This window comes from Danio rerio, chromosome 7 (assembly GCF_049306965.1).
Source record: "Danio rerio strain Tuebingen ecotype United States chromosome 7, GRCz12tu, whole genome shotgun sequence".
Classification (NCBI taxonomy): Eukaryota; Metazoa; Chordata; class Actinopteri; order Cypriniformes; family Danionidae; genus Danio; species Danio rerio.
The window spans coordinates 19,295,201-19,310,488 of record NC_133182.1 but is presented as its reverse complement, the minus strand read 5'-3'; the positions used below and the strand labels follow the sequence as shown (position 1 = coordinate 19,310,488).

The 15,288-nt window shown below is 35.1% G+C and overlaps 1 protein-coding gene across 5 annotated transcripts in view; it reads left to right on the top strand.

Moving 5' to 3' along the window:
• dock11 (dedicator of cytokinesis 11) overlaps positions 1–15,288 on the top strand; it is a 152,593-nt gene that overhangs the window by 14,041 nt on the left and 123,264 nt on the right. For 4 of the 5 annotated variants that reach the window (XR_012382568.1, XR_012382567.1, XM_073907182.1 and 1 more), the window contains exons 2-6: positions 2,620–2,736; positions 4,727–4,816; positions 4,974–5,056; positions 5,143–5,203; positions 13,040–13,135. Coding sequence is in view for 3 of the 5 variants with exons in the window: in XM_073907182.1 (XP_073763283.1) it covers positions 2,620–2,736; positions 4,727–4,816; positions 4,974–5,056; positions 5,143–5,203; positions 13,040–13,135 (447 nt within the window). In the remaining 2 variants the exon portion in view is untranslated. Of the gene's footprint in view, positions 1–2,619; positions 2,737–4,726; positions 4,817–4,973; positions 5,057–5,142; positions 5,213–13,039; positions 13,136–15,288 lie in introns of all 5 variants that reach the window. The other variant, NM_001202493.1, reaches the window with a different exon arrangement.

The window sequence follows — 15,288 nt, the reverse complement described above, 5'->3', positions numbered from 1 at the left end:
CAGTTCCTGCATCCCATATCTTGTTTGTCACAGGGGGCATACATGAAATGTTCCTGAATGAAAGTGCCAATCTGCAGTTAGAGTCGATAAATTATTAATTTGGCAAATAATTTAATTACTGATGTCCATGTAAACAGTCACTGTCCTTGTCACTTGTGTCTGTGAAAATCAGTGCCCAACGGAAACTCTTATTTTTGTTCAAACCCTTTTGTTTTGTTTTGTTCTGAAATTTTTGTCTGTAATTTTCACAAGAAAAAATTTATTCGATCTCACGTTGTGTGACTCCGAAACTTTCGTCTGTCATTAAAAAAAAAATTATATTTTATATATATATATATATATATATATATATATATATATATATATATATATATATATATATATATATATATTTTTTTTTTTTTTTACCCCCGATTTTTGCATCTGAAAAAACTCTTTGAGAGGTTTTTTGACAATTCAAAGCCACCGTACAAACGAAAAGCTAAATACAGAATGCCAACACTTGAGCTACAGATAACTTTACATACAAACATTGTGCAAAAACAAAAACAGTGTTGCTTCGTCACGTCAACGTGGCCATCATCTATTATAATGTCTATTGGTACTGCAAAAGTCTCCGTTTAAGACTTGTTTACGTATGTAGTATGCGAAGTATCACAAGCAGCAATAAATCAATATTTCACTGATTTCCTAAAATAAATGTATCATTTTGGGATAATCATATCGCAGATCTTTGACCTCTCTCCTCTCTAAGCAGTATTGGATGAACACAACATGTAGCCTATTCCTCTTTTCTTCTTTGGAGAAGAAAGGTGAAATAAGTATCACTGCTTAAACTGACTCTGAAATAGTTTGCGTTTTTTAGCAATCGATTAGTTAATGCGTATCGGACTCAGTGTGCAAGATTTGTTTACGTGATGAATTTTTCGCATATGAATACGAAAAAAAAAGCATTAGAAAATTTCGGACTTCAGTGTGCAAAGACTTTTACTTTGAAACTATTTCTGATTCTATTAAAAAAGGCTTTAAAAACAACTGAAATTTGTCAATTATTATAGGTGGGCATAGATAATTTTTTTAAATGTAGATTATCATTGTAATTAATCTAGATTAAAATGGCTCATTTAAATTCTGGCGAAGGCATTCAGAATATGTGTGCTACCCAAATAATAAGTCTTTGAGAATGGGTTTCTTAAGCCAGGTGGTGCCATTAGTCCAGGGGCTCAACTGCTGTTTCCACAATGCATCACAAACTGCTTGAGAAACTGTTCTACTATGATAATTAGTGATGAAAATAAACGATCCACACACGCAGCTGTCAGTAAAGGACCGCAGACACACAGGCGCACAAACACACACACACACACACACACATCGTGAAATGTGGAAGTTTTTTTCTTTCCATTTGACGTGTGTTATTAAATTCCATAACACTCTCACCAGTCCTTACTCCTTATTTGCATCTAATACCCCAGTTTGTCACGGGGCATGAATGAAATGTTTGTGAGTTAAAGTGAAAATGTAGAACTGCAGTTAAATTCAGGCATCCTACTGATTTGATTCAGAAGGGCACTTTTTTGTCAGATGGCTTACTGATCAGGTATACATCCGCACTATAATATATCAAGGTAAAAGTCATCATAGCTGGCGTAGAATTGACCCAGCTCCCGACCCAACTTTGAGAATAGATTAACGGCGATATTTTTTTATCGCGCGATTAAAAGTCTTGCTGTGTTAACGCTGATAACGGCCCACCACTATTAAAATATAATCTTTTTCTTTAATGTGCGATGATGTATATATCCATTCTTTATATCTTTATTTTGGATATTTATTTATTTATTTTTCCATATTTTTTCATTTCCATCTTTATGCTGTAATGTGATTTCATATGCTTGCATTATTCACAATAAAAAATAGAGAAAGGTGGTTAAGTATATTGCTGTGCAGTTGCTATGGAAGCTCTCAGGTAGACGTCAACAAAAAGACCAGCACTCCAAACGTGGAAGTAAATGGCCAGATTTGATTGAAGATTACCAAAACAAACATTTTTTTAGTGGATTAGCTTGCACTGATTATTCATCCGCTTTGAGAATAAAAATGTGAGTTATCAAAATAAACAGCATACATTTTGATTTTACACAGACTTTAAATATGTCGTTCAGATGAATCTTTTTCACTTTCCATGTCTTTTGATCATCTCACATGGTTTATTTTGGATAAAACACTTTCTCTTCCATGGACTGAGCTTCTTGAATGAGTATCAGAGCATGACATGGGCATGTCAGCTGAGTCAGGACTGTGTGCTTAAGCTTTAACACATGATACTCTTGAAAAGAGAAAACACTTATGAGAAAGCTTTAAAGAATACTCTAAAGTATAAAAGTAAGAAAACGGAAGTCCTAGATTTCAGATCTGTTTGCCGAGGGGAATGGAGTTCTCTGTTGTATTCAAAGACAGAGCTGTCACATCACTGTAAGCTACTCTGATAAGTATACAGAATAATAACAACAGTGTATGTTCAGTAGCAGCATGAACTCGACACATTTTCTGCACCATGAGTCACACAGAGTTTTTAAAGGGCCACTGTAATGTAGACTGCATGTTGTGTGTGTTCAGGAGCAGCCGAAGATCATTGAGCCTCTGGACTATGAGAATGTGGTGTTTCAGAGGAAAGCTCAAATCCACAGTGACCCACAGAGAGACCTGCTGCTGTGGCCAGCTGATGACGTATCAGTAAGTCGTTTCACAAGCTTTATTTCCTGACGTTTACTTGTTTGGCTCCTTTTCAAACTTACTCTTCATCCTTCTGCAGAGACCGTACAACTCTGACATGCTTGACTTTGAAAGCTGTTATATCTGTTTGCCTGTTTGTCTGTCTGTCTGTCTGTCTGTCTGTCTGTCTGTCTGTCTGTCTAATCTCTCTGTCTCTCTCTCTATATATTTATATGTTGGTCTGTTTGACTGTCTGTCTATGTCTGTCTCCCTGTCTATCTATATGTCTGTCTGTTTATTTGGCTGTCCGTTCGTCTGTCTGTCTGTCTGTCTGTCTGTCAGCGAGTCAGTCAGTCTGTCTGTCTGTTTGTCCTTCTGTGTGTCTGTATATCTGTCTGTTTATGTCTGTCTGTCTGTATAACTATCTGTTTATTTGTCTGTCTGTCTGTATATCTATCTGTTTATATGTCTGTCTGTCTGTATATCTGTCTGTCTGTCTGTCTATATCTATCTGTTTATATGTCTGTCTGTCTGTCTGTCTGTCTGTCTGTATATCTATCTGTTTATATGTCTGTCTGTCTGTCTGTCTGTCTGTATATCTATCTGTTTATATGTCTGTCTGTCTGTCTGTCTTTATATCTATCTGTTTATATGTCTGTCTGTCTGTCTGTCTGTCTGTCTGTATATCTGTCTGTTTCTATGTTTGTCTGTTTATATGTCTGTCCGTTCCTCTTTCTGTCTGTCTGTTCGTCTGTCCGTCTGTCTGTCCGTCTGTCTGTCTGTCTGTCTGTCTGTCTGTCTGTCTGTCTGTCTGTCTGTCTGTTTATATTTCTGTTCGTTCCTCTGTCTGTCTGTCTGTCTGTCCCTTTGTCCGTCTGTCTGTATCTCTTTCTCTATATATAAATATGTTGGTCTGTCTATCTGTCCATCCGTCTGTCTGTCCATCCGTTTGTTCGTCTGTCTGTCCTTCGGTTCATCCATCCATCCGTCTGTCTGTTTCGCTATATATTTATATGTCGGTCTGCAAGTCTGTCTGTATGTCTATTTATATGTCTGTCTGTCTATCTATATCTGTATGTCTATATGTCTTTCTCTTTGTCTATATATTTCTGTCTGTCTGTCTGTCTGTCTGTCTGTATGTCTGTCTGTTTATATTTCTGTTTGTCCCTCTGTCTGTCTGTCTGTCCCTTTGTCCGTCTGTCTGTATCTCTTTCTCTATATATAAATATGTTGGTCTGTCTGTCTGTCCATCCGTCTGTCTGTCCATCCGTTTGTTCGTCTGTCTGTCCTTCGGTTCATCCATCCATCCGTCTGTCTGTTTCGCTATATATTTATATGTCGGTCTGCAAGTCTGTCTGTATGTGTATTTATATGTCTGTCTGTCTATCTATATCTGTATGTCTATATGTCTTTCTCTTTGTCTATCTATATATTTCTGTCTGTCTGTCTGTCTCTGTCTATCTAATTATGTATGTCTGTATATCTGTCCATTATATGTCTGTTTATATGTCTGTCTGTGTATCCATCTGTTGTCCATCCGTCCGTCCGTCCGTCTCTCTATATATTTACATGCCGGTCTGTCTGTTTTTATGCTGGTCTGCCTGTCTGTCTATTTATATGTCTGTCTATCTGTTGTCTGTCTATTTATATGCTTGTCTGTCTGTTTGACTGTTTATGTCTGTCTGTCTCTTTTTCTATCTGTGTCTCTCTGTCTGTCTATCTATCTATCTATCTGACAGACATTTATAGTTAAACAGAAAGACAGACAAAGACATATAAATAGATAGACAGACATACATACAAACATAAAAATAGAATTACTAGTAGAATTAGATAGACTAATAAAATGACAGACAGATAGGACAGATAAAGACAGACAGATATAACATCTCTTTATCTATCTGTCTGTCTATTTATTTATTTATATATATCTGTCTGTCTGTCTATCCATCTGTCTATCTATCTGTCTATCTTTTTCATGCATCTGTCTATCTGTTTATATAATCCATAGGAGGCACACATTGATCGTCACAGGAGAACCATCAATCCTTCAGTTCCTCAAAATGCTGAGAACGAAGCTAAAAGCCTGTTCGCCAAAGAGGTAAATACAGTGCAAAATTTCTCACTTCCAAACACCAAAGCAAAAGCAAAATTCTGCAGCTCCAGTCTAAAAAATATGAGGTCACATTTTCCTGTTTTTCATATTTATCTCTGCCCATGTGATTGAGTAACTGAGCAACACTCATGCTCTTTGGCAGTGTATTAAGATGTACAACACCAACTGGCATGTCATCAACTATAATTACGAAGCCTATTCGGGAGATTTCCGGATGCTGCCCTGGTATGCCAAACTTTGCTTTTTTTCTCTCAAAGCTTTTGCAGTGCTATTTCCAAAGTTTGGCGTAAGCTACTTTTTCTGTCTTGCAGTAAAGGGATGAAGACGGAAAAGCTTCCCAGCCAAGTGTTTGAGGTGGATGAGGGGGAGGAGGTAAGAGATGTGTGATGGTGGAAAACTGAGCCTTATTTTTACATGTCCTCTGTCCGTTTCACTTTTTATTTATGTACAGATGCTAATGATAAATTGGTTACCTCATTTTTAAAAAAGCTTTTTGTTTAATTTTTTTCTAAGAAACACGGAATACTTAAAAATATAGCGCAATTTATTAAGTTTTATATAATGAAATATTATGAAAGCAAATGACATTTTCAAAATTCATGTTTGGCATGCATATTGTGAGCAAATTGTGTCGTTGCATACACACATACACACACAACATCAAATGTGCCCTGTTTGTCATCCCAAGCCTAAATGGATTTCTTTATTTCAGTACAACATAAAAAGAAATGTATAGAACACTGGGTTGGCTAAAATTATTAAAAAATTAATCATTTTCTATTGTTAGTATAGCTGCTAAAATAGTTTTACATGCCAGACCTTAAAGATGGACTTTCTTTTTTAGTAAATTATCCTATTTATGTGCAGAATAAAACGATAAATTTGTTGCCTCATTAAAAAAAAAAAAAATCCTTTGTTTATTTTAATATGGTAAAAATTGAGAACTTTAAAAAAAGTCATATCATAAATAATAGGTTTTAATACAATGGAATAGATGCAAGAAGTGTTGGACAACTTTTTTTAAAAATCCAAATATAGCCTTTTTCATCCTGAACTTGGGATTCCTTGTTTTCAGAGGAACATAAACAGTATTTTATTGAATATTGGGGTGGCTAAAATTGAAATAATGTCATTATTTTGATAGCTCCTAAAATGTTATTTTACATTTTACCGTCTTTTACAGGCTTCGAAGTTTGACTTAATTTTTATTTAATCAGTTTTCATTTGAATTATCTGCAGAACAAAAAATGGCTACAATATTTCAATTTTTAAACAACAACTGAACACTAAAAACATTCAAGTTTATAACAATACTTGATTAGCAACTTTTACATTTTGACACAAAACAAAAACTCTTCTACTGTGTGCAATTTGTCTTGTTGCACAAAAAAGCAAAGGAATTTCAAGTAATGATGACCACAGACCTTATTTAAATCATAAATCAAATGTCACTGTTCTAAAAACACTTCTAAAAACACTTTTAGTTTTAGAGGGAACCAATGGTGAAGCAGCTTTATAGGTTGCCCTACAAATGTCAGACGACTTAAATCTCATATCAAAATGACACCATGTCCAATTACAAAATTACAAATCAGACTTATTTTGGATTTATGTGGTTCTCTGTTAGTTGCTTTTATAAACTCACACATTAACCCTGTATTGTGTTTTTACAAGAAATGTTTGCTGTTGCTTCTGAATACTCAATCTAACATCTAAGAAAGTGTTAATTTCCAATTTCAGCCCTCACATCCACATGAGGCCTTAAAGTAACGCTAAGCTTATTTTAAATAGACTCCATTTACAAAGCCCCTGCCGTTAAACAGTTTAGTAACACTTTAATTTAGGTCACAATTAATGCTATTAACTACTGGCTTATTACCTGCTTATTATTAAGATATTAACTGTTTATTAGTAGTTCTAAAGTAGGATTCTGCATCCCTAATTATACCTAATACATAAGCCCATTGTCTACTGTACTAACTATTAATAAACAGCTAATAAGCCATTAAATAAGTTAGTAGTGTTATTAAATGGTTTGTTAATACCGTGAATTGTGAACTAAATTAAAGTGTTATCAACAGTTTCACTGTTTTTATTAAAGCCATTCAGCCAATCTATGGGTCTGGCAGAAGCACTTTTAGCTTAGCGTAGATCAGTAAATTGGATTAGCCTATTAGCATCTTTAAAAATAATAATAAAAAGGAGTCCCGATAATTTTCGTATTTTAATCTTGACTAGTTACTTTGTGTACTAAGACCGATGGGAAATGAAAGTTTAGTATTTTCTAGGCTGATACAGCTAGGAACTATATACTCATTCTGGCGTAATAATCAAGCAATTTTGCTGCTGTGCCATGGCTGCAGCAGGCGCTATGATATTACACAACACCTAAAAATCTTGCAGCTGTGCAGACATTTGTGAAAAATGAATCAAAAATATTCTCAGCCACTGTGTAATATCATTGCATGCTGCAGCCTATGTAGAGCAACATACACTCACTGGCCACTTTATTAGGTACACCTTACTAGTACCGAGTTGGACCCCCTTTTGCCTTTAGAACTGCCTTAATCCTTTAAAGACACAAAGTGGAGTCTTCCTTTAAGCGTCGACTCGTTGTGTAATAACTCTTATTGACAATATATGCAATATTCTCCAACCCTGACGATGCTGTAAATGTTATGAGGCTTCAGTGAGGTCATAATCCGATGTAGAGATGAATGGCAGACGGTCAGCAGAGAGAGGCCAATTACATGAAACCCTACCCTCGTGATCTATTAATAGACGCACAGTGAAGCGTCCGGCAGATCTTGATAAATTTAGACGTAAAAACTGGTGGTTAAAAGGCCTAAGGATTGCTTCTCCACCCTCTGAATGTCTTTGCCTGTGTGGGTTTCAATCTGTGCATGCTTGGACACTGAGAGTCTGGCCGGTTTCCTTCTGTAAATTAACCGAGCTGTCTAAACACTACAGTTAAAGGAATCTTGGGCTAATGGGAGGCTAAGATTGATGACGCTAAAATATGCACAATAATAAGTGCGTTAAATGAGGAATATATATAATATATTATAATATGAGTATAATGTAAATATATTTACTTATTTGTAGTTTCCAACTTGTATTGATTGTTGTGGAATATAACCAAATTTATGACTGAAATTAATAATTAATTAGTAATCAGTATTTTACATCTCATATTTCAAAGTTTGGAGTCTGTTCACATAATTTTTTTATTAATCTTTTTATTAATTAACAATTTCTCAATCCTAGTATTTATATATACAGTGGGAAAAACACTAAGTATTATCAAAGTATTGAACACCTCACCTTTTTCCTCAGAAAGCATATTTCTAAAAGTGCCATTGACTTGAAGCTTTCCCTTGATGTTTGTAACAACCAAAGTAATCCATGTATACAAAGATAACAAATCTTATTAGATTACAAATAAAGTTATGCGTAATAAAATACAATGACGCAAAGAAAAAGTATTGAACACAAGAAGCAAGGGAGGCGTAGAAAGGCAGTGAAAACCCAGACAGCAGCTGAAATCTCTCAGTAGTTCTACAGCAACCCTCTGCCCTTCGTCATTGTAAATGAATATTAGCTGCTTCAGTCCCAACATCTACATTTGTCAGGGGGATGAAGATGAAATCAGGGTTTTAGCACATTTTAGCAAGATAATGATCTCGAACACAGCCAAGGAAACTCTCAAATGCTTAAAGAAAATCAAGCTGTAGAATGGCCCAGCCAATCACCTGACTTTAATCCAATAGAGAATACAAAATAAAGATCAGAATTGATAGTGAAACCCACAGAACCATCAAGATTTTTACACTGTTGAAGTCTGTGGGAAAAGAAAATCACACCTGAGCAATGCATGTGACTTCATTCTCCATATGAAAGGTGTCCTTAAGCTGTAAAGTATTAAAGTACTGATTCTTTTTCAATAGTTTAGTACTTTCTCCTTGTGTCATTTCATTATTATTACACATAACTAATTTTCAGATTTGTTTTGTTTTATTATCATGTTTGTATTGTTTGGGTTTTTACCAAAATCTGGTTTAATCCCATGTAAACAAATCTTTTACAAATATCGTTATCTGGAAAAATCATGTCGTGTCCAATACTTATTTTCCCCAATGTATCTCATGGAGATCTTCATTATTCAAGGTTTATGGCCAGTTTGTTTAGTTTTTTATATACATGTAAATCATATAACTTCTGTTCTTTTTGAGATTTATGTTTGTCAAAGGATCCCGAGAAAAATCAGAATAGAAAAAGAATCAGAATCACAAAAAAAACACTCGTAGCATATTCAGCTTATTTCTACAAGGATTATGGCATCTAAAAATTGAGCTTAGTCATCATACAAATTATATTATCTAAATATATTAGCAGTAAAATTATTCTAAATTGTAATAATAGCTGTATTTTTTGTTTAGCATAATAGACTTCTTTCGAAAAACCTCCTGACCCCAAACTTTTGAACTGTATTTGCTAGTATATGTACATATATCATGTTTCTCTCTGTCGTGGCCATTTAATTTAATCAATTAACTGAGTGACTCAAAAGGGAGAACAGGGTGCAGGCAATTGATCAGTCTCGTAGGGGCTGTTAGGAGCAGAGCGATAGAGAAAGAGAGGGAGGGAAGGAATGGGAAGGGCATTTGTGCAATTATATTACAGTGGAGAGCTAGAGGAAAGCACATTCATAAAGGACAGCAGGCCACTTCTATTAAATTAGCTCCATATGCGCACACACACACACACACACACACACACACACACACACACACACACACACACACACACACACACACACACACACACACACACACACACACACTCAAGCACATGCATTTATAGCTGCTTTAAGTAAAAAATCCCACCTCATTATGCCTTTCAGGAACACATTCATATTAGTGTTATATGTACTATTTGTTTTCAAGCATCTGTAAGTTGTGTTTGTGAGTGCATGGTTATTGTATTGTTAAAGATGCCATATCATGCTATTTTAAAAGGTCATTATTTAGTTTTTTTAGTAGTACTAGATTACAAAAAAACATACAGTGGTTAACTTAAACGAGTACACCCAATTTTGAAAATAAATACTTTTAGCCATTTCTCAGGTTATATATTTTGGTGCATTTAAACAAAACCGATTTATTAAACAGTTATATTTATTAAAATAATATTTAGTCACTGAACAAATATAAAAATAGAGGCAAGGCAAGTTTATTTATAAAGCACATTTCTTACAAAATTGTAATTCAAAGTGCTTTACATAAACAAGAATAAAAGAGACAAGAAAATGTACAAAACAACAAAAAATTAAATTGATTAAAAATATAAAAAAGGATTAAAATGTGTTAAACATGTTATAAAATAATGAAAAAAATAAAGACATAATAGTGTGATCTAGTTCATAAGTAATACCACTTTAAAATCTATTCTGAATGTAACTGGGAGCCAGTGTAAAGACCTGAGGACAGGTAGATGTGCTCTGATTTTCTGGTTCTGGTCAGAGTCTTGGCCCAGCATTCTGGATAAGTTGCAACTATCTGACTGTCTTTTTAGGAAGACCAGTGAGGAGTCCATTACAGTAATCCACCCTGCTGCTGATAAAAGCATGAACAAGTTTCTCTAAGTCTTCACTAGAAAACAAAGCATCTGATTCTTGCAATGTTTTTGAGATAATAGTATGCTGATTTACTTACTGCTTTGACATGACTACTAAAAGTCAGAAAATATAAATAGAAAGATAATACATTTAAATTTATGCAAAATATTGGGAATAAAATGCAAACTAGAATATTTTTCTAGTTTCTCTTGAATTTTGCTCCTCTTCTTTTTCTTTTAATATTTTTCTGTAATATATACATTTGGGTGTACTAATTGTGGACTGTTATCATAAGTTATTTTGTTAATTAACTCCAGATTTGGCTGTAATGTAAATGCACAAATATTATATTGTGAAGCTTCCTATAGAAAATATTTATCTAAATGAGAGATGTATGGCTCTTTATTAAATTTCTAAAGTAAAAAGAGAAAATACAAATAAAAATAACTGAACAACATGTTTTTTTTTACTTTATATGCTTTTTTTTAGCAACTTGTCTATTGTTCAAGTTGACTACCCTTTTGTTATGTTAGTAGCTGTTTTTGCCCCACATCCGTTATAATGACATTTTTTGATTGCAAAGCCCTGACAGCATATAATCGTGAATGTTGGTGATTTCCAATGTTGGGAAGAGGTCAAATGAATAATTTTTACTGTTGGTCATCAGTTGGCACCACTAACTCTTTAGATAAGCCTGTGCAAAAAGGTTTCTAGCTTCTAGTTTCTAGTTCTATAGAGTAAAACAACTAATTATAGGGTGTGCGTATAACACACTTACTGGGCCCTATCATACACCTGGCGCAGTGTGGCGCAAGGCGTGGCGCAGTAGTCTTTTGGTAGTTTCAGCTTGGCATAAGAGTCGTTTTGAGGCGTTGCGCTACGCTGTTTAAATAGCAAATGCATTAGCGCTCATTTTTGCGCCCATAGGCGTTCTGGTCTAAAAAGGAAGGCGTTCTGAGGCGGACCGCTGGCGCGTTGCTATTTTGAGAATCTATAATAGATTTTTCATTAGACCAAAACTAACCCAGTCTAAACTCCGGCGCAGAACTCCTCGCTTACGCACTGCTTAATACGCACAAGAGAGCGATGGGCAAATATCTTTACATATGAAAAAATTTAAATATTAAGGATATATATAGGATATAATAAGAATAGATATAGGATATAAATATAAAGGATTAAAATATTACAAAACATATTATTTTCTAGCCTACATAAATATGAAAAACCACTGCTTTTATGTCTTTTTCATCTCGGGAGGCTTTTTTTAGTTCATTCATAACAATTTGCTTTTGTATAATGTTATTATTATTAGCAGTATTATTTATTATATCCATATTTATATTTGTTATATTAAAAACAAGCTTAGATTTGTCCACCTGTCAGGTTTTAGACCATATGGGGCACCGCATGTGTTTTAGGATATAATCCAGGTTTTTGAGCTTATTTTGTTATTATTGTTCATTTATTCGTTTGCTGGAAATTAGAACTGAATTTAGAAATAGTTTTGAAACGAATATTTGCGCTTAACAAACAAAGGTATTTATTTGTAGACTAATTGATGTCTGTGCGTAAAGGTTTCCCTATCCTAGAGCGAAAGTGAAAGTAGTTCCATTATCTCTCATTCTCACGCAGTAGATGCTCTGTTAAACAGTTTTCTTTAAAAAAAAACTGTTAACTGTTTGCTTGTGAAATGCTAATTTTTTCCACTTAGACTTAGACTCTTGGCGCGACGCAGCTGACTCTTAAAGGGAATGGGAGATTAAATTCTAATTGGTTTATTCTCAAAACACACCTATAACTCATTAAGAAAATAAATTCAACCCTTTTAGAATATGCGCCGTGACGCAAGGCAGATTTCCCGTCCTTAAATTAGCAAAAACGCGTCCTGACACACCCTGAAAGCGTTTGCACCCTGCGTTTTGCGCTCTGCGCATGGACCGTCAAAATAGAGCCCACTATGTTTACTATGTTATGAGAGCTAAAGTGCTTATTTTGATTTTCTCAGACATATCAAGATAAGTGTGCAAAGGTCTCTCTCACACTCTATCACTGTATACTCCACACTATAATCCATATAACTCTGCATAAAGGCCAGAAACAATACTTTTTTTTGCACTAAATCAGTTCAATATACTGTAGAGTCAGATTGGGACTATGCGAATGACCAGCCAGATCAATCAACACATCTTTGCAATCAGTAAACATCAGCCTTGCATTCTTTTCCGGAGTACAGTATGTATTCAGGCAAAATTGTGCTGGATTAAAGTTACTACATAGCCTTTGTGAGCTTTGATTGATTCATGGTCTGTTCTCTGTTATATACTGGTGGAATAAATACTGTTTGTGTAAGACGATGAGCTATGTAACTTTGCAGCTCTTTATCACAATGTCACTTTAATGTGCGTGTGACATTAAGTTACTATACAGAGGATCAGTTGTGCTTTTACATCAGTGTTTGTTTATGTTTATGTCAAAGCACTGGATCTTGAAGACGGAGAGATAGCACTCATAGAGTTGCATTGATCTGAGTCTTGTTTATTTACTTAATTTGTTCCCCCTGTGTGTGTGTGTGTGTGTGTGTGTTTCAGGATTCGTCATCTCTCTGCTCTCAGAGAGGAGGTGTGATGAAGCAGGGCTGGCTGCAGAAGGCCAACATCAACAGTTCTTTGTCTGTTTCCATGAAGGTTAGTGGAATCACAGACACAGTATTTAAAGGAGCAGTATGTCTTTTTTGCTGCTGGAGAGCGCATATTCACATAAACAAAGGCGTAGTTTGACTGTGACTGAGTGTGGAGTTATGGGAGTTGTGGTCTATATTGCATCCTACAGGACTCCTGCAGAAATCATGTTCAAGGATGAGCTGAAATATTCTAAATGTATTGCTCTAAATATTCTAAACGAGTAAAGCTGAAAGCTGTCAAGCTGAGAGATGAGTTGAACTCAGCAGGAAAGCAGCAGAGCTTTTATCATGCTACAGTCCACCACTACCAGTTCTTCCACTCATGATTGTTTAGATGAAGCAGCGCTGTTTGATCATATTAAATACCTTTCAATGTTCTGTTATAAGAGGCGGACACACAGAGTGTGTTTTTCCTTTCCAATGAACTATTCGTTCATTGTTTTACAATATAAACACGTGCTTGACAGATGTGTGTGACCATTAAGCTTGTGTTTTGCAATTTTTGAAGTGCCACTCACGTGAGTTTTTTTAGATGCCGTTTCAAGTTAACTTTACCACGCAATGCTGTTCATTACTGTCAGTTTCAAAGCAGTAAAGCAATCTGAAGAACTCTAAATGCCCATTTACACTGAGTGGTACAGTACAGTACAGTACAGTACAGAATGGTAAGGTATGGGTCACCTTTATCAGTCTTGCATTTCCATTGCCAAAGGGGTACCAATGGTGAAATAGTATAGAGAGAAAGTTTAAGTCTACCTCCTTTGTTTTGTCGGGCTTCTCCTTTGTTTTTTCGCAATTCACTCTTGCATTTGTCCATTCCTGAAAGAATGTCAGAGGCACTGCAATAACCCCCGCATATTATTAATATGAGCTCAAGAAGTTTGTTATTTTAAATATAGGTGCCTGGCAAACGAACACGAGAAAGAGAAACCACTCGCGATTTAGACGACCTTGTAAACAACTATGGTGCACAGGGTAGATTCTGCTCTTCATTTTGACTTTGTGGCTGTTTATCAAGACACCGACAAGGTTTGTTTGAGCTCGGATTGACTATGGCTTGTATATTATTGCAGTCTAATGTCTTCCCAAAGGTTACCCAAATAGTGGTACAGTACGGTTTGCTTATGGGTATCTTTTGACAGAGAAAACGGGCATAAAAGCGCACTGAACGGTACCGTACCATACCACTCAGTGGAAACGGGCCATAAGGTGGTGCAAACACTGCAAGTTTTTGTTTACAGATGTTCAGAAGCTGTGTTAGGACATCCATTGTGCTTTATATTGCGCTTTTCATGCGCATTCCATGTTTTCTACTATGCAAATGTTTGAATAGTGTGTCAGTTAAATTTTACAATTTTCTCTAGATTTTAACATTTTTCAAAACATTTGGCATAATGCAAGTACATACTGTATATCAGCAAAATATACAACACTGAAAAAAAACACATACGTGTTAAAAGACACAGGGACAGCAGTCATTGTTACTTAATATTGTGAACATCTGCTCATCTGTGCAATTTGTCAACCCATGGTCGGAAAACCCTAAAAGTTTTTTTCTTCTCTCAGTAATTACATGCTCTAATGTTCAGATAAACGTTTTAAGGCCCTAAAAAAATTCTGTACCATTCAGTACATCTGTGGCTTATTTTTTTTCCTCAGTTGAATTGTAAGGAAGATTTTCAACTTGGACTTGGTCCTTGGTCAGTAATAAAGACATTGGCAGTGTCTGAAAGCTTAGGCGGCTCACATGTTGCCTCTCTGCCCTATCAGGTGGTGACTTTGGAGGCAGCAATTTTTATTATGTACAACAAAATAGAAAGAGCTTTGGAGATAAGTAGGCCCACACGGAATCTGCGCACACAGAAATCTGCAGATTTTTAGCCCATCATTGAATTGAGTCTATTTATTTACTTAAATGTGGATTTATTCAGTTTTTAAATAAAACTTTATTGGCTAATATGAAAATGGCCATATGATTTATTTACAATACAGTTTGTAAAGTACGTCTTGTAAAGTTGTTTAGTAGATAGATTGTTTAAGAGACTTGCTTTGTTTGCCAAATAATTGGATCTAATTAGATTTGCATTGTAAACATTAAATAAAAGTTAAAAAGGTATTTTTTTAAAATTTCATAGTTATGATGTTATGATGTTATGA